This window comes from Oncorhynchus tshawytscha, linkage group LG03 (assembly GCF_018296145.1).
Source record: "Oncorhynchus tshawytscha isolate Ot180627B linkage group LG03, Otsh_v2.0, whole genome shotgun sequence".
NCBI lineage: Eukaryota > Metazoa > Chordata > Actinopteri > Salmoniformes > Salmonidae > Oncorhynchus > Oncorhynchus tshawytscha.
In genome coordinates, this window is record NC_056431.1 from 21,642,911 (window position 1) to 21,662,974 (window position 20,064).

Consider the following 20,064-nt stretch of genomic DNA (forward strand, 5'->3'; position numbering starts at 1 on the left):
GTGTGCACCCTTTCAGTTTATCTACCAACTCATAGAAGTAGTAGAAGAAAATTGACCACTTCAAAATGGAAATTGCCTCAGTTGCGCTGCCTGTGCACTCACATACACCACAATGGGACATACACCAACCTGAAACACAATGTATTGGGGCGGACTGTTCTGCCCTCTGCATTTCAGACCATCTTAAAGCTCACTATAGACCTATAAAAACAGGTTAGCCTCTACAAAGTCTTTGTATGTATTTACAGTATGACTATACAGTGTTCTGTTATTTATCTGTCTTTTCCAGTCCTAATTGAATGGGCAATTCATGTATTTACAGTGTGATTGTGTGTTCTGTTTCTCCTGTCTCTGTCCTCCATAGAGGCACAGCCCCCTACTGGTTTAAGTCTCCATTTTCCCATCTTCCCAAAAAGCATGTATGTGAGTTAATCAAAATGACCGGTAATGACTAGTGCTTTCTAACATTTCTACATTTTGCCATACTTTGTCATAATCACTGCAGCTGATAGCATAGCACATACTCAACTTTTACTTGACAATAATCAACGGCATCCATCAATGTCAAATCAAATGTTATTGGTTATATACACATATTGCTTTTCCCAGAATGCTTTTTCCCATGTACCTGTTTCGCACTGTTGTTTTTTGTTTCAAAGAATATCGTAATGTGTGTTTTAGGGAATTCACAAAACACCTTGTCCTGTAAGAGGCTGGTGTTCATTTGCCAACATTTACATTTTTCTATTTCTTCTCCTATTCCAACAGGCAGATCAATGGGTGCATGATCAAATCAAACTTTATTTGTCACATGCACCTGTAACGGTTCTCTTTAGTTGAAGGAGAGTCGGACCAAAATGCGGCGTGTAGATTGCGATCCATGTTTATTAAACTGAAGCAACACAAATCTAAATACAAACACTACAAAACGTAACGAAAACCGAAACAGCCTAATACTGGTGCAACTCAACACAGAACAAGGACATCAGGACACTAAGGACAATCACCCACAAAACACACAAAGAATATGGCTGCCTAAATATGGTTCCCAATCAGAGACAACGATAAACACCTGCCTCTGATTGAGAACCACTTCAGACAGCCATAGACTTAAGTAGAACACCCCACTAAGCTACAATCCCAATACTAACACACCACATTCAAAAACCCATGCCACACCCTGGCCTGACCAAATAAATGAAGATAAACACAAAATACTTCGACCAGGGCGTGACAGCACCGAATACAACAAGTGTAGACCTTACCATGAAATGCTTACTTACAAGCCCTTAACCAACAGTGCAGTTCAAGAAGAGTTAAGAAAATATTTACCAAATAACCTAAAGTAAAAAATTATAAAAAGTAACACAATAACGAGGTTATATACAGGGGTACTGGTACCGAGTCAGTGTGCGGGGGTACAGGTTAGAGGTCATTTCAGGAATCATTTGGTCTTTTCAGTAATCATTTTGTGAAGTGACTATGCGTAGATAATAAATAGCGAGTAGCAGCAGTGTACAAAACAAATGAGGGAGGGGGTCAATGTAATAGTCCAGTGGCTATTTGATTAATTGTTCAAAAGTCTTCTGGCTTGGGGGTAGAAGCTGTTAAGGAGCTTTTTGGTCCAAGACTTAGCGCTCCGGTACTGCTTGCCATGTGGTAGCAGAGAAAACAGTCTTTGACTTGGGTGACTGGAGACTCTGACAATTTTATGGGCTTTCCTCTGACACCGACTATCATATAGGTCCTGGATTGCAGGAAGCTTGGCCCCAGTGATGTACTGGGCTGTACACACTACCCTCTGTAGTGCCTTATGGTCAGATGCCGAGCAGTTGCCCTACCAGGCAGTGATGCAACCGGTCAGGATGCTCTCAAACTTTTTGAGGATCTGGGGACACATGCCAAATCTTTTCAGTCTCTTGAGTAGGAAAAGGTTTTGTCGTGCCCTCTTCACGACTGTCTTGGTGTGTTTGGACCATGATAGATCATTGGTGATGTGGACACCAAGGAACTTGAAACTCTCGACCCGCTCCACTACAGCCCTGTTGATGTTAACGGGGGTCTGTTCGGCCCACCTTGTTCTGTAGTCCACGTTCAGCTTCTTTGTCTTGCTCACATTGAGGGAGATGTTTGGGGTTTTAGGCTGGGTTTCTGTACAGCACTTTGTGACATCAGCTGATGTAAGAAGGGCTTTATAAATACATTTGATTGTTGTACTGGCACCACATTGCCATTACAAACAAAATAGCACAATTGATTACAGGCATGTAAAACGTCATCCGTACTCTTCAGCGCCATTTCAAAGATTTATCATAGATATCATGCCCACACTGCAAGCATCCACTTTATCTATGAGAGTGTGAGATCAGTAAATTGTCGATGCATGAATTAAGTGTTCCTATTTGAAAATTATGTGTAATCATGCTTACCTCCAAGTGTTTATTCAAGTTGGATAATCTTTGGATGCCGACAGCAGATGTACCATTGGAAGAGATAGCTAGGATTGTAGACTACAAAAGCCTATTCCTGCTCTTTTCCCGCGATCCATCAAACCCATTTGGTGTGTCATCATAGTGGTCCTCTGGCTTATGGTCAGACTCGCTCAGGTGGAACAAACTTAAACTTGCGCCTTTTTTCAATGCTGATTTGAATGTCATTGGGAAAACAGTACTGTGACTTTATTTTCAGAGAGAGAGAGAGAGAGAGAGAGAGAAAATAATACATAATACTTTGGTACATTTTCTAAACTACTCTCACAGTAATCATATACTTTGCACACAAACCGTAAATGCCTTGCTTCTTCGTGTATTTCTGTTGGAACCAGGCTGCCTAGGAAAGGGAGATGGGCCATTTTGTGGCACGCTTGTAAGGCTCTGATTTTCCAAAAGGAGTTCCCACCCGTCTTCTACTGTTGTTCTCCTCTGCTGTCGTCCGGTATACAGTGACTTGTCGTGTAGTCCTGAACAGAACTAAAGAGTTTATTTTACTTTCATTCGCTCTGGAAGATGCTTCTTTGAAGATAGGCTAGCCAGCAATGTCTATGGTTCCCGGTGGGGTGATGAGAGTAGTTTACAATGGTGATTTGAGTAGAGTAGTAGAATGTTCCTACTTAAATTCACTTTTGAAGATACTTTACTTAGGGCAGCTAATCAGCCGTACCAGTGATTGTCCGGAAGGTGACTTTATCGTCTCTTCCTGGTGTTGAAATTCAGAGTTCAAACCACTTTGGATGTGAGCTGCAGCTCGACATCTTTCTGGTCTGATAAGTTCATTCGTAACCCATCATTTTATGCAGTTAATTCAAATGGGTGGTTCCTTCAGGCTGACACGCTCCTATTAACTATTAACTCTTATGGCTCCTAAAATCATGTCCCTCTCTTAATAAAAACACTTCTTTCATAATTTTTCATATTTCATGCTCAATGCATTGAATGGACACTTCACATAAATAGTTGGTATACTTTCCAAGTTATAGTATTCCATTTTAAATGACATCACAAAATAACACCCGAAACGTCACCAGTGTTCTCCAGATCACCTCTGACCATTCCCCACGTTCTATGTTAGAAATATTGTTCCAGTATTCACTTTAGAACATGTTAGAGTTTCGGCAGGAAAAGGTCTGGCACATTCCTTGGGTGAATTTGGAGAGGGAGATAGCAGGATGTTCTGTCCTTTATTTATAATAGTGCATGAGCTGTCACCCACCCACCAGTTCCATTCTCCCCCCTCTCCCCCCTGACAGTCATGAAAACAGAGAAGTGTAAACTAATTATTTTGCAAACATCCTTTCTGAATTTAAAAGTAATCCTCAAAGTAATCATCTAGTGTTTCAAAAGTATCTGTAATCTGATTACAATATTTTTGTTGGTAACTAAACGGATTACAGTTACCATTTTTTTGTAATCTGTGTGAGGACCCTCCAACTCTCTCTACCATATTCTCTCTTTGCTCTTGTTTTCCTTATTAGAATGCCGGTGGGCGGAGTTGGGAAGGTCGTCAAATACATGGGAAACACCTGGGCCAGGTGTGTCCCAGGATAAATGAACCTCTTCCACATTCATGGAAGAGACTCTACATGCAGACACCTTTCTAGATTTTGTTGTGTTTCTTGGTGGCCTTTTGGTTGTTTGCTTTGGCACCTTTCAACACCCTGCATTATCACATTCATGCATGCAAAACACTCACTTACACTACTGATTACACACACCATTGTATATTGTACTTAGTTTACTTTATGTAATAAATATATGTTTTGTTACTCCTCATCTCCACGTTGTCTCCCTTTTGTTACGGGCTTTGAGCCGGTTCGTGACATCTGTTACTCTCCAGCCCTGACTGTATCTAAACATATCATCTTTATCAGTAAGATGTGGTCTTTTGATATAGTTGATGACATTAATTATTATTGTAATTTTTAGTGTTGTTGTCGATACACATCAAATATGAATATTTGTCAACAGTTGACATTGTACTTTATTCATTGATCGCATGTTTGGATTTCTGTGACTTTAAATGTCAATACAATACATTTGTGACTTTACAAGTTTGCCACCCAATCTTATTTGTATTATTATTATTGTTAATATTACTAATTCATAATAGAATACATTGGACAGTAACCTGTGAAGAAACATTTTATGCTTGTGCTTTTCAACCAATTTGACTCGGTTCATTTAAGTGAATGATTGAGCTTGCCTGCGAGGAATCCTCACTATCAGTCTAATGCAATTTTGCAGTACGCCCAGAATATTGTTTTGAGAACCAAAAGGGGTGTCTCAGTTTCAAGGTCTCAGCTTAGAGAGAAGAAGCCTTGTGAGGTATTGGTCAGTCACATGCATGAACCGAACGATAATGATGAATTAATGATGAATAATGTAAATCATACAAATATAACCTGTCGTTTAAGCAAGTGTAACAACTTTAGTCCGTCCCCTCGCTCCGAACCGGGTGCGAACCAGGGACCCTCTGCACACAGACAACAGTCACCCACAAAGCATCGTTACCCATCGCTCCACAAAAGCCACGGCCCTTGCAGAGCAAGGGGAACCACTACTTCAAGGTCTCAGAGCAAGTGACATCACCGATTGAAACGCTATTAGCACGCACCACCGCTAACTATTTCACATCCGTTACACTCACCCCCCTTTTGAACTCCTCCTTTTAAGCAGCAACCAGTGATCCGGGTCAACAGCATCAATGTAACAGTATAACTTTAGTCCGTCCCCTCGCCCATACCCGGGCTCGAACCAGGGACCCTCTGCACATATCAACAACTGACACCCATGAAGCATCGTTACCCATCGCTCCACAAAAGCAATGAAAACAATGCAGTGGAAGAGCAAAGGGAACCACTACTTCAAGGTCTCAGAGCAAGTGACGTCACCGATTGAAACACTATTAGCGTGCACCACCGCTAACTAGCTAGCCATTTCACATCCATTACACAAGTATATAAGAGAACTCACGGGACTGCCCCGACAGAGCTCCTACCAGACGTGTACTACTTTGTGCATTAAGTTTGTTGGAACCTCTCCAGATTGCTGATAAAAAATAATTATTTAAAATTGACTCAGTGTCCCTGTGTTGAATTTCTACAACAAACCTTAAAGCCCTAGATTCCTAGAAGGTTCTTTAAAAAGTTTCCACTGGTGTTGCAACCTGAGGAAGCCCTAAAGGCGCCTCCAGGAACCTTTTCATTTTAAAGCCCTCAAACTCAACTCTGGACCTCGAAGACAGTTCCACTGCATTGTTTTCATTGTTCCCTCTAATCAGGGACTGATTTAGACCTGGGACACCAGATGTGTGCAATTAATTATCAGGTATAACAGAAAACAAGCAGGATTCATACCTTGTAGGGTAAGAGTTGAGTATCGCTGTTTAGAGTATACTGTTTGCTCAATACATTTTGATAACTCAAATACTAATTGAGGGCCTTTCCGACTGTCGGCGATGCGATTAAAAAACAATCCACAGCTTATTTATTTCAAAGACGCAAATGATCCTCTGTGGCCAAATCATGCTTTCTGGTGTAGTAGCCTATTTTGAATTATTTTATTTGTTTCTGTATAGACAGGAGTAGGCTAATTAGGCTATATAATTTTGGCAATTTTAATTCAATTTACTTTAGGGGAAGCTTAGCCTATGGGGGACAGTGATCCCTCGAAAACAACTGAACGTTATCGTGATAGATTTGGTATAAAGCATGTTTTTTTTCATCTGTGGACAGACTTGAAATACAAGACAAAAAAACAACAACTATGCAACAGAGGAAAGATGCAACAGACTAGGTGTGAAAGATGCAGCAGTAGAGTAGTAGCATATTATAGCCACAAACTAACTGGCAGGAAATCCACAAATCTCACCTCACCTAGCCTATTGCACGTCACTGTCAACATCTTTTGCCAAACTGTTCTGTACATAAAGCTATTGTTCTGCTAAAGAGAGCATGAGCAGTCATTCACCTGCTATCCATCATATCTATCATCAATATTCATCTTATTCATAGTGATCTGAGGGTGCTTGCTTACTATATCAGATGGAGGCAAGGTTTAGAAAACAAATTACTCAGAAGAACGCAACATTTTATTTGTGGAGCAATCTCTCAATTAATTTACGTTTGTTGATAACACTTGTCCACAGAAACTTCATTACCCATGAATCACAAAAATGTCGCTTGGATCCTTACGTAGAACGTCACATGATAAGGAATTCAACATGGAGGACATTGGAGTAACTGTTGAAAAAATTCAGGTATGATTCATTTTGACCGTGTACATTTTCACGCCGTTTCACCGTTGTTTTTGAGTATACAAAGCTTTAAAAAGTATAGACAACTTAAAACGTACTATCTTTAGTCTAAAGTCTTATTTGAATACATTTAAATCGTACGTCATCCAACTAAACGTGCCAATTCATTCACGGCACTGTAAATGCTCTGTCATGTAAGCTAACATGCTATCGCAACTGGCAAGCTAGGCAACTTTAGCTAGTTAGCTAAACGTTTGTATTTTGGTGTGGCTACGTAGCTATTTATGTTGTGGTGGTAGTATTGGTACGCTTCAAGCTACAACGTAAACAAAATAAGTAAACGGCCGACAGGTAAGGTTAGATAGCGAAGTTAGTTAACAAGTCAGAAAACAACCGAATGTAACGTTAGCGAGCTAGCTAAGTAGCTAGCGCGATAAATTAAATTGCATATGATTGAGCCTAATGTTGAATGACTTATTAATTATTAGCCAAGACACCTACCGCAGTAACGTACTTATCCGTTACGGAACAGCACTGAAACAATCGTGGATTGAAATGTCTTCCAATCCGCGTCTCTCACATTTTCTGTCGGTCATCACTCACCCAGCATTAGGCAAGTAAATTAACTAGCTAGCTAGCAACACAACAAACAGTTAGCTAACGTTAGTAACATTAGCTATAGAGTTTTCACAGATTTGGGGGTATGCTCTCAACGTAGAATTTGTGTAAATGTTTGTGTTGTCTTGTGTCTACACAGGACGAAGTGCCTGCCATGCTGAACTCACGACCCCAGACGGGGCTTTCTTTCCTGGCCCCAGAACCAGAAGATCTTGAAGACCTTTACAGCAGATACAAGGTCTGTACTGTGAACAGCTTCTGTGTGTCTATGCTTGACTGTTGAGATCTAATTTCTTTCAACAGGCCCTTTCTGTGATTTCTTCAATCACTGTAAAGATGTGAACTATTACGGTGCCTAGAGAAAGTATTCACGCCCCTGGACTATTTCCACAATTTGTTGTTACACCCTGAATTTTAATTGATTTTTTTTGGCCTCTGGCCTACACCCAATACCTCAGAATGTCAAAGTGGAATGATATTTTTCTATTTTTTTAAACAAATTAATTAAAAATGAAATGCCGAAATGTATTGAGTCAAGTATTCAACCCCTTTGTATGGCAAGCCTAAATAGGCTCTGAAGTAAAAATGTGCTTAATAAGTTGCATGGACTCACTCTCTGTGCAATAATAGTGTTTAACATGAATTCTGAATGACTACCTCATCTCTGTACGCCACACACAAATTATCTGTAAGGTCCCTCAGTTGAGCAGTGAATTTCAAACACAGATTCAACCACAAAGACCAGGGAGAATTTACAATGACTTGCACAGAAGGGCTCATATTGGCAGATTTTTAAATTTATTTTTAAAAACAAACATTGAAATCTGACTTTTTTTTAAAAGCGGACATTGAATACCCCTTGGAGCATGGTGAAGTTATTAATTACACTTTTGATGGTGCATCAATACACAGAGCGACTACGAAGTTACAGGCATCCTTCCTAACTCAGTTGTCGGAAGGAAACAGCTCAGGGATTTCACCATGAGGCCAATGGTAACATTAAAACAGTTCCAGAGTTTAATGGCTGTGATAGGAGAACTGAGGATGGATCAACAATGGTGTTATTACTCAGCAATATTAGCCTAATTGACAGAGTGAAAACGAGAGCCTGTACAGAATAAAAAATATTCCAAAGCGCCATCCTGTTTACAACAAGGCACTGAAGTAATACTGCAAAAAATGTGGCAAATCAATCAATCAACTTTTTCCTGAATACAAAGTGTTGTGTTTGGGGTAAATACAGCACAGTACCAGTCTGTATTTTCAAGTATAGTGGTGGCTGTATCATGTTATGGGTATTTATGTAATAGTGAAGGACTGGGGATGTTTCAGGACAAAAAAATAAATGTAATGAAGCTAAGCACAGGCAAAATCCTAGAGGAAAACCTGGTTCAATATATTTTCCACCAGACACTGGGAGATGAATTCAACTTTCAGCAGGACAATAACCTAAAACACAAGGCCAAATCTACACTGGAGTTGCTTACCGAGAAGACGGTGAATGTTCCTTAGTGGCAAAGTTAGTTTTGACTTAAATATATGGCCAGACTTAAACTGTTGTCTAGCAATGATTTGACAGAGTTTAAAGAAGAAAAAAAAATTGGCCAAATCTGGAAGATGGGTAGGAGCAAGCCCATGTTATGCTTTGTAGGTTAGCAGTAAAACCTTGAAATCAGCTCTAGCCATAACAGTAAGCCATTGTAGGGAGGCTAGCACTAGAGTAATATGATCACTATGATTAATCAATAAACATTAATTCTCCATGACACCATTTCCAATCTCCCCTTTACTATTGTAGAAGCTGCAGCAGGAGCTGGAGTTTCTGGAGGTGCAGGAGGAATACATCAAAGATGAACAGAAGAACCTGAAGAAGGAGTTCCTCCACGCCCAGGAGGAGGTGAAGAGGATACAGAGTATCCCCCTGGTCATCGGCCAGTTCCTGGAGGCTGTGGACCAAAACACAGCCATCGTGGGCTCCACCACAGGTACAGTATTTTTACACTTTTGTCTGTCCTCACATAGATTGTGTAGGTAAGCCTCTGGTTGTTGGATCCAGAGACTGGAGACTTGAATCCGAGTCGATATCGGTCCGATTATTGGCCCTTTTCTAGTCTATCGGCCCTTCTCTATCGGCTTTGCTGATTGTCCCTCTGCCTAGCAATTCTGCTGCTATGCCAGCCGCCACTCACAACCTGAGCCACGAGCACTGCACAATGCCGATGAATGTCTAGCTGGGAAAATCAGCAGCAGCAGCAAGCTAGCTCATTCTCCAACAGAAAGGTGCAGTATTGAGAAACTGATGAATTGACACAGTGAACAAAATTGCAGATGTGCTTCCCTTATACGGTTAGTTGACAGTTTGTTCAGAAATTCTTTGGTTGTGTAAGCCCACAGTTTCATCAGCTATCCGGTAGGCTGGTGTCACGTAGAGTAGGCCAGATGGCTAAACTGGATAACCTAACCTCTATAAAAATAAAAAGATGGCGGAACCGCAAAAGTTCTTCTGTGCAAAGGTGTTTATTTACAAGTGATTCCGGAACAGAAAACAACAGTACTGCCATCAACGTCTACCTTATGGGACAGCTTAACAACAATGCTGCCCCATCCACAGCTCAATCCAAAAAATCCCCCTTAGAGACTGGAGAGAGGCTCCTTTTGTAGGGCTAGCCCCTCCCCTCAGAACAATTAACCCTAATTAATTAATCAATTAACAAAACAAACCTACATTTTCCATGAACTAAACATACTAAAGGATATACATTGCAACACGGTTTTAAACAATATCACAACATAACATTTACAACATTACATCATTACTGACAATATCTTTCAATATGCCCATATGCATTAATGAGCCATTTGGGACAGGCACTATAAAGCCAACCCAATTCCCTTAGCTCGGGTCCTTTTCCAGCATACCCAGAAGCTACAGAGATGGAGAGAGAGGAACAGAACAAACAAACAATGCGCTCATCCACAACATTGATAAGTATAATAATTATTGTATCTCTCAAATATGAACATTGACAAGTGTGAAATGCATGCACCAAGACAGAAGTTAAATTGTGTGTCGACCCACATTGTTAACTTATGGTATAATGGCGCAGGGAGGAGTGATGAATATGTGTGTGCGTTAAAGAACCAAATGCTGCCCGCGGCCAGTGACGGACTTCTACGTCACAGCTGGTCTCAGACAATCCCGCAGGCAAAGGAGGTCCTAGGCTGGCGTGGTTACACGGGGTTTGCGGTTGTGACGCCGGTTGGACATACTGCCAAATTCTCAAAAATGACATTCAATGTGGCTTGTGGTTGAGAAATTAACATAAAATTATCTGGAAAACAGCTCTTGTGGACATTCCTGCAGTCAGCATGCCAATTGCCCAGCTCCCTCAACTTGAGACATCTGTGACATTGTGTTGTGACAAAACTGCACATTTTAGTGGCCTTTTATTGTCCCCAGCACAAGGTGAACCTGTGTAATGATCATGCTGTTAAATCAGCTTCTTGTTATGCCACACCTGTCAGGTAGATGGATTTATCTTGGCAAAAGATAAATGCTCACTAACAGGGATATAAACAAATTTGTGCATACATTTGAGAGAAATAACTTTGTGCATATGGAACATTTCTGGGATCTTTTATTTCATCTCATGAAACATGGAACCAACACTTTACATGTTGCGTTTTATATTTTGTTCATTGTATTTATCGTAGTAGCAGTAAACGGCAAGTGATATGAGCGATGGAGAGATGTGAAAGGGAGCGAAGTTGCAGCCTTGCTCTATCCAAATGTAGAAGTAGAATCAAGTTCTAACCCACCCATTTCTTGACAGATAGCTGGAATAGCCAATTGAGATGTTTCAAATTTTGTCCTTGCAGCTGAGTTGTTGAGAAAGAATATTTTCTCCCGGTACCAGAAAATGACATAAAATACTAGTTTCGTAAACATCCTTGTTCACAAATCATAACGTTACTTTGGACTCATTTGTGTTAAATAGATATTTTATATTCTCAAACGAACAGCAGTGCCTATATGATGTCATTCCATACAGGTGTGACATACTAGAGTGATGCTCCTGTGCAAATGTTGATCAGTTGGCTAATATACTGTTAGTCCAAAATGAAGGACTAACAGATTGTCATCTGTAGCGCCATAGACTCCATTGATCAGCCAAAACAAGCTCAATAACTCAATGCATGCACACACTCCTATTGAATATGGATTCACCTGTATTGTGAGTATGCCTATGACATCTTCATTTACCCAGTTTATCAAGATATTTAACATTCAAATAAAGTGACCATTGTTATTTTGTTTGGTAATAAATAAGTCAAATGTATTGTTCGGTTTTAATATTGATGCGTTATTGCATACATGGCTGTCTTTGGGAAATGTTATATTGTATATCTGCCTAAAATATCGGACAACTTTGACCCCTAAAAAAATCCATATCGGTCATTCTCTAATAGCCACACACCCATAAGCACCTATATTTTACACAGTAACACCAATGCCTCTTCTTACTGTGATGCTGAACTTTTGCCTCTAATATTCACTAATGACATTTCCCCCTCTGTCTTTCCCTGTGCCACCCTCTTTCTCTCGTTGTCCACCCCCTTCTCGGTCTCTGTCCACCCCCTTCTCGGTCTCTGTCCACCCCCTTCTCGGTCTCTGTCCACCCCCTTCTCGGTCTCTGTCCACCCCCTTGTCGGTCTCTGTCCACCCCCTTGTCGGTCTCTGTCCACCCCCTTGTCGGTCTCTGTCCACCCCCTTGTCGGTCTCTGTCCACCCCCTTGTCGGTCTCTGTCCACCCCCTTCTCGGTCTCTGTCCACCCCCTTGTCGGTCTCTGTCCACCCCCTTGTCGGTCTCTGTCCACCCCCTTGTCGGTCTCTGTCCACCCCCTTGTCGGTCTCTGTCCACCCCCTGTCGGTCTCTGTCCACCCCCTTGTCGGTCTCTGTCCACCCCCTTGTCGGTCTCTGTCCACCCCCTTGTCGGTCTCTGTCCACCCCCTTCTCGGTCTCTGTCCACCCCCTTGTCGGTCTCTGTCCACCCCCTTGTCGGTCTCTGTCCACCCCCTTGTCGGTCTCTGTCCACCCCCTTGTCGGTCTCTGTCCACCCCCTTGTCGGTCTCTGTCCACCCCCTTGTCGGTCTCTGTCCACCCCCTTGTCGGTCTCTGTCCACCCCCTTGTCGGTCTCTGTCCACCCCTTCTCGGTCTCTGTCCACCCCCCTTGTCGGTCTCTGTCCACCCCCTTGTCGGTCTCTGTCCACCCCCTCCTCGGTCTCTGTCCACCCCCTTTTCACTGTTTCTGTCCACCCCCTTTTCTCCTTGACTCAGGCTCAAACTACTATGTGCGTATCCTAAGCACCATCGACAGAGAGCTGCTGAAGCCCAATGCGTCGGTGGCCCTGCACAAGCACAGCAATGCCCTGGTGGACGTGCTCCCCCCAGAGGCTGACAGCAGCATCATGATGCTCACATCAGGTACACATACACACTATTCTACCCCCTGGTATGCCTATCCCTTTTGTAATATGGGTCAAAGACGTACAAGGTTTTCAAAGTAGCAAAAAAATAAACATCAATTACAATTCCCTAAAAGGCTTTTGTATGTTCATTGGCGTGTCACCTATGCCCTTATAGAAGTTATATTCAAGAATAAAGCTAATCATTTATTTTTTATTGTGATTCATATGACTGTACCCTAGTAAAATGTCTTTTAGAATAACACTAAGTGTTTAAAAAAAAATAATATTTTTTTCATAATCACAACATTTCTGCTTCGACTGGCAGAAATATAACTATAACTGAGTCAACAAAACAAAATTATTGTATTTTAATATAAAATACTGGTGTTAGACTGTATGACAATATTTTGTTACCCTGAACACATCGCTACGGCCCACAAATATTGATTAAATGTGATTCCTTGAGCAATAATTTAAGTTATAAAACTGCATAAAAAGACAGGATAAGATGTTTAAAATGTGCAGGCTAGCTGAACTTAGATCGCTTCCATACTAGAGAGAGAGAAATGACCCATGCACCACACAGATAAAGAACATGGGCTTTACTATGCAGCATAGTTTAATTGGCACATGAGGTACAGTTTAATTGGTTTAATTTAGGATTAAATCAGCATTGAATATTTCAAACAAAGCATTAATTAGAAAACATTCCATAAACATTGTGCAAAAAACAGTTTTGCTTAAAATTTAATCTCCATTTTTCCCCTCTTTTTTTTGAGCATCAGATTTTGTCATTGTATGGATCGGTGGATCAGGATTGACATCCTTCTCTGATAGCTGGAAAATGTAATAGTTATGACACTGGCACAGAATAAGATTCACATCCATTAAAAGTTATTAGTAGTCTATTAATAGTAGGCTATACAATGATGACACTTAATCAAAGTTTAATCAACTCCCCCTCCCTTTCTCTCTCAAACATGTTTTGTTATTATTTCATTGCTTATGTTAATAATCACTTTACAATAATTTGAGCCTGTGGCAAAACTTTACATTGCGTTAATTTGCGTTATTACATGATTATTACATAGTTAATGTTTTCATTATACATTGTTACACTATAAATGGTACATTTCTCTTCAATGCAGGTACATAAATGCAATTTCAAGATGACTACAAACATAGCTACATAAAATGGCCATCAAACTACTTTATTCAAACGTGTACAGTCTCGATTTTTCATAAAGTCCCCCAAATGTGAAGCAGCTATTAACTAATATAATTCATTTTTTATCCATAATTGTGTGTAATATTATATTAACTAATATAATCCATCAGTTATACCTTATTAACAGTGCAATTAAACATTAACTACAGTGTAATAGTGCAACTTAATGTTAAGTGTTATCCACTCAGCTTTATATCCTATTCTGTTGCTGACGATAGCATGGAAACAATACCTTGCTTTTTTTCTGGCTAGTCTTTCTGGTTCTGCGCAAATCTTTTGTCTGTGCCGTGCAGCCCTCTCCTTATTAGATAACGGCATCTATGCCTTGAAATGCCTTGAAATACCTTAATGCCATACAATTGTTTAAAATTATATTCAGTATTCATACAAGTAAATATGAATTGCATAATAAACTAGTGAAAACATGGGATAACAAAGCTACTGTCATTCAGCCTAACGAGTGATGTAACATAACTTTTGTTGTGCTGAAGGACAAATGTGTGATACTGAAGGACAGATTTCATACAAACATATTTAACAGGCAGTTCTTTGGCAACCTATATAAATTAATGACCTTGACCTATAAAGATTATCCTTACTTTTTATATTTAATATAGCTTTTTATAAAATAACATTAAAAGTAAGTTTTCTGTGTTGTACTGAAGGGCATGCGTTTTTGTTACAAAGGTTACTAGAGGGTGAAAAGGTGAAATCATAAAATAATTAAGCGATTTACTCACCTCATCACATTGATAGAGCGTCTTCTTTGTGATGTCACACAATTACCATGTTATACGTTTTAAAATGGCTTTTTGCCTTTGTTCTACTTTATGACATTGAAGTGCAAATGTCCGGACAAAAGTTATTCTCGGTTTAAATATTTTTTAGATACAGTATTGTCGCCCATTATTCTATATATTGTTGCAAACACTAACACAGTTATGCCATGGGTGTTCATTTATATTTTTTTAGGATGAATTTCTACATTTTAAAAACGCATCATTCAAATTTTAACCTGGATAGTTACACTGAAGGACACCTTAGAGCTCAATAACTCCCTTATTGTAATAGTTTGCAACACAAATATTTCTGGATGAAAAGAAGGGTAAGAGATATTTAATATTATATTGATCAATATATTTTTATGTTAAATTAATGGCTTTCGGACACCAAATTTACACGTCTTTGACCCATATATATTGCACAGTTGTGAGTGGAAAAATCATGCATTCATGCGTGCTTACATACATTGCATGCATATTCCACTCATTGATACCTTATCACTTGTAGTGCAGCTCCTCTCCTCTTATGTTATATGCGTTATTTTCCTGTATCTCTCCTTGCAGACCAAAAGCCGGATGTGATGTATGCTGACATCGGAGGGATGGATATCCAGAAGCAGGAAGTGAGGGAAGCAGTGGAGCTTCCACTCACACACTTTGAACTCTACAAACAGATTGGCATTGACCCGCCCAGGGGGGTTCTGATGTATGGGCCTCCTGGCTGTGGGAAGACCATGCTGGCCAAGGCTGTGGCTCACCACACTACAGGTAGGCCATTCACCATGTTCACCATTATCTATAGGATGCACTGGTGCTAACATGATTAGGCTATGTTGTCATTTTTTTGTTGCAAATAATTGTCATGTTACCATATCAGTATTTGGTTATTGACCAATGCATTTGATTTGATATCTTGGTCTCTTTCTCTGTCGCTTTCTCTCTCAGCGGCGTTCATCCGTGTGGTAGGCTCTGAGTTTGTGCAGAAGTACCTGGGTGAGGGCCCCCGCATGGTGCGTGACGTCTTCCGGCTGGCCAAGGAAAACGCCCCCGCCATCATCTTCATTGATGAGATCGATGCCATCGCTACCAAGCGTTTTGATGCACAGACTGGAGGTATTTAGAATCAGCTGCACAGAATAGGCTATGGAATGGACTGGTCATTGGCTAATCACTAGCATTGCACATAGCAACCAAATCCAATAAGACAAGCAAAATAGAGCAGATTTACAGATTGGCATTTCTGTTATCAAATGTTTCTACCTGTGTTCTTCAGGGTTCTCAAGGTGCTTAAAGTACTGACATTCAAGTACTGGAATACCTTGAAAATCTGACGTTTTCTCAAGTTGGCACTTAAATGAAAATGAGAGGAGAGGGCCACCTGAGTAGCGCACAACCGCCCATGATCGGGAGTCCCAATAGGGCTGCGCACAATTGTCCCAGCGTTGTCTGGGTTTAGGGGAGGGCTTGACGGGGGGCTTTACTTGTCTCATCGTGCTCTAGTGACTCCTTGTGGCCGGCTGGGTTACTGCAGGCTGACCCCGGGAGTCAGTTGAAAGGTATATCGTCTGACACATTGGTGCAGCTGGGTTAAGCGGGCAGGTGTTAAGAAGCGCAGTTTAGCGGGTTATGTTTCGGAGGACGCATGACTCGACCTTCGTCTCCCGAGCCCGTTGGGGATCAAAATTTGGGAGAAAAGGGGGGTTAAAAAATATATATATTGATAGGAGAGGAGAACAGATGATGATCAAATGTGTTTATGAAAAATATTTTTGTGTCTTGACAAAATAATTTCCAGGCAGACTACAGAGTTTTATTTCCTCATGTGTTTCACGCTTGGTTGCCAGGGGAGCTTCCTCATTCCATACACACTGCCAATTATCCAGGCAGGTACTGAACTACAGCCATCACTTCGATGGTTACAATGCAGGGTAAATGTTGATTCAAATCCTGCCTTTTGTGCATATGGAACATTTCTGGGATCTTTTATTTCAGCTAATGGAACATGGGACCAACACTTTATATTGCGTTTTATATTTTTGTTCACCTTTTTATACCACTACATCACTGGACCCAACCAACCGACGCCATGTAAGGCGCAAAAAATGCGTCAGACTTTGACATTGCGAGCACGGGTAAATTGACCCTGAAGAGCCACATGAAGGGGGAAAGTCACAACGCTGCATCTTGCGCTGGTGCCAGTTCTACGTTGTGTGACTCTCTGCTACAGCCTCCAGAGCTTTTTTTGCCAATCACCTCATTCACAGGGGGCACGCGATATTCCGCTTTATCAAGTGGCATCCGTGCTCCTGCCGTTCTAATGGCCGTTTACGTGCCGTTTTTCTGACACAGCCCACCCGCCCTGCGACACTAAAGCTGCCAGTCAGAAGCAGGACGCTTTTTCGTAGCTATTAACTAGTAGAATGGCTCAATTAAAAACATTCATTATGGGCCTTCCGGGTGGAGCAGTGGTTTAAGGCACTGCATCGCAGTGCTACCGGAGACTCTGGGTTCAAGCCCAGGCTCTGTTGCAGCCGGCCGCGACTGGGAGGTCCATGGGGCGACGCACAATTGGCCATCCGCAATGTGGTTAGGCTACAGGAGCTTGCCACAGGAGTCGCTAGTGCGCAATGAGACAAGGCTATCCCTTCCTAACCCGGATGACGCTGGGCCAATTGTGCGTCGCCCCATGGACCTCCCAGTCGCGGCCGGCTGCAACAGAGCACTGCGCCCGGCCCGTCACGGGTGCACGCTGACCAGGTCGCCAGGTGTACGGTGTTTCTTCCGACACATTGGTGCGGCTGGCTTCCGGGTTGGATGTGCGTTGTGTCAAGAAGCAAGTTCGGTTGTGTTTCGGAGGACGCATGGCTCTCGACCTTCGCCTCTCCCGAGTCCGTACGGGAGTTTCAGCGATGAGACAAGACTGTAATTACTACCCATTTGGAAAGGGGGAAAAAAGGGGTAAAAAAACTAAAATTATAATAATAAAGTTAAATGAAAATGCGAATAGGAATTGTGTGTTCACCAGTAGACATCTCCCAACACTCTGCTCATCACTACTCATATTACAAAATCATCAGTACGGAGTGAAACAATGTTTTTGAGTAGAGCTTGTAAGGTAGCCAAGTAGTTTTTTTTTAGTTTGTGGTGATATATATGAACTATTACAAATTGATGGTCCTTAACAATAAATATTAGTGCTTGGAAAAAGTACTTGAAAGTCCTTGAATTTGACTTGCTACTGTCTGTACGAACCCTGGATCTCACATTTTAGCTGTTTACATTGTTTGATTGAAAAACTACAATGTTCAAATCACCCTCAACTAAGCAGGTGGAACATGTTTCTGTAAAGGCCCCCTAGTTGCTGTGAGTGTTGGCTAGGCTATGGTTTCTCCTTGGCCCAGATGGAGACAACAGACCCTAGAGCATTGGGGAAATAAATAACATTCACATTTTTTGTGGCCAAGTGATTTGTTTTGACTGCCACCACCATAGAGTTGGATAAAGTTAAGGACAGGGTAGTTGCAGTTAACATCCGGTTAGAGTTGGGAATCGGAAGTTGCCCACAAAACAGAACTACCTGTAAAGATTTCAGTAAATGTCATTGTTTAAAGCATCCAGGTGAACAGATTCACACACATCCACAATAGAGACAAACTTGGTTGTGGACTTTATAATTTTGAATGGGATTGATTATTAGGACTGAAAATAAGACCAAGCAGTTATTGGTGTGGTTGAACCCTGACATAGGTAATCCCTCATTGTATTCTCTCCTTCCCAAACAGCTGACAGGGAGGTGCAGAGGATTCTGCTGGAGCTTCTCAACCAAATGGACGGCTTTGACCAGACCGTCAACGTCAAGGTGAGCAAAGTGTGAGAGCGCTATGGGCTTTGCCTCTGACATATTGTCTCCACGGCTTATTGTATGTTGTAGTCCCATTAATGCAGCTAACCTGTAACTTTGTGTGTCACATTGAGAATGTTTTTTTTTTTAAATATGTCTGACCCACCTTTTTGTTTTCTTGTCAGGTGATCATGGCCACCAACAGGGCCGACACCCTGGACCCCGCCCTCCTGCGTCCAGGACGTCTGGACAGAAAGATTGAGTTCCCCCTACCTGACCGCCGACAGAAACGCCTGGTCTTCTCCACCATCACCAGCAAGATGAACCTCTCTGAGGAGGTGGACCTGGAGGACTGTATCCTTATTATGCCCAACTTACAAGCAGTCTCTCATAACGTGTGTGTGTGTGTTAATGGGTGCAGGTGTGTATTGTACTAGCAGCATCGTGCAATCTTTTCCTGCTCAGAACAAATTCTGTGTCCAGTTCATTGAGTGTGCTTGTAAGTTTTCATTAAATATTTACCTCCTTGATTACCCCTCTGATCTGGAACAATAGTCTCATTAAATGTCAAATGAACCATGACTTTAGTACTCTTACTGAATCCCGCCTTTGTAAAGTCTAATGCACTTCCCCATACCTTTCTTTGGTTGCTAAGTAACCGAAAGAACTCTCTACATTGTTCAGTGTCATATGTGTTTGCGGTTGTCCTGAACCAGTGTGTAGATGTGGCCAGACCAGACAAGATCTCCGGAGCAGACATCAACTCTATCTGCCAGGAGGTGAGTGGGACCCCGTGCTGTTGGAAGGAAGTCTTCCATGGGGGGTCAAACTACTCCAAAAGACTATGTCAAAGAGTCACAAGTTATTGCGTTTGCTAACTCTTGTTCCAAAGAGAACTAAATATCACCTGTTGTCGGTGTGAGAACTGGAAACACTCTTTTAAATGTTATAATTCTTTGATTCCTCCCACTCAGGCTGGCATGCTGGCAGTCCGTGAAAATAGGTACATTGTCCTGGCCAAGGACTTTGAGAAGGCCTACAAGACAGTTATCAAGAAGGATGAGCAGGAGCATGAGTTCTACAAGTAGAAAGTAACCCCCCCCCTCTCTAAAAAATAAATTTAAAGGCATTCACACAATTTTGTGTGATTTATGTGTGTTTGTCTACTACCGTGTTCATTTGGTTTCACAGACTGACTAACACACACACATAGTGAATGGACTGTCTTTATGTGCTCTGCAGGTTCTTAAGTATGTTTTACTTGACTGTAGCTAGTATAATGGCCGAGAGTTTGTACCTGTAATGTACTCACTGATTAAACAGTACTCTAAAAAATATTAAAGAAGTTTTCCATAAAAATGTAAGAAAAGTATG

General features: G+C 41.4%; 1 protein-coding gene across 1 annotated transcript; it reads left to right on the forward strand.

The window, feature by feature from the left end:
- The first annotated feature begins 6,650 nt into the window (after nt 1–6,650).
- On the forward strand, nt 6,651–20,062 carry LOC112231063 (26S proteasome regulatory subunit 6B-like). Its single transcript, XM_042312222.1, has 10 exons — nt 6,651–6,753; nt 7,508–7,606; nt 9,167–9,353; nt 12,709–12,855; nt 15,414–15,617; nt 15,795–15,962; nt 18,632–18,708; nt 18,876–19,044; nt 19,414–19,469; nt 19,665–20,062. The coding sequence occupies exons 1-10, from the start codon at nt 6,670–6,672 to the stop codon at nt 19,776–19,778; spliced, it is 1,305 nt and encodes a 434-aa protein (XP_042168156.1). The 5' UTR covers nt 6,651–6,669; the 3' UTR covers nt 19,779–20,062.
- Nucleotides 20,063–20,064: the final 2 nt, after the last annotated feature.

What these genes read in the sequence shown, in the direction of transcription:
- LOC112231063 (XM_042312222.1), top strand. Translation starts at nt 6,670, where the DNA reads ATGTCGCTTGGATCCTTACGTAGAACGTCACATGATAAGGAATTCAAC. An exon ending in GGAGGTGGACCTGGAGGACT is followed by an intron (nt 19,045 to 19,413) that starts GTATCCTTATTA and finishes ACCAGTGTGTAG; the next exon opens with ATGTGGCCAGACCAGACAAG. An exon ending in TCAACTCTATCTGCCAGGAG is followed by an intron (nt 19,470 to 19,664) that starts GTGAGTGGGACC and finishes CCTCCCACTCAG; the next exon opens with GCTGGCATGCTGGCAGTCCG.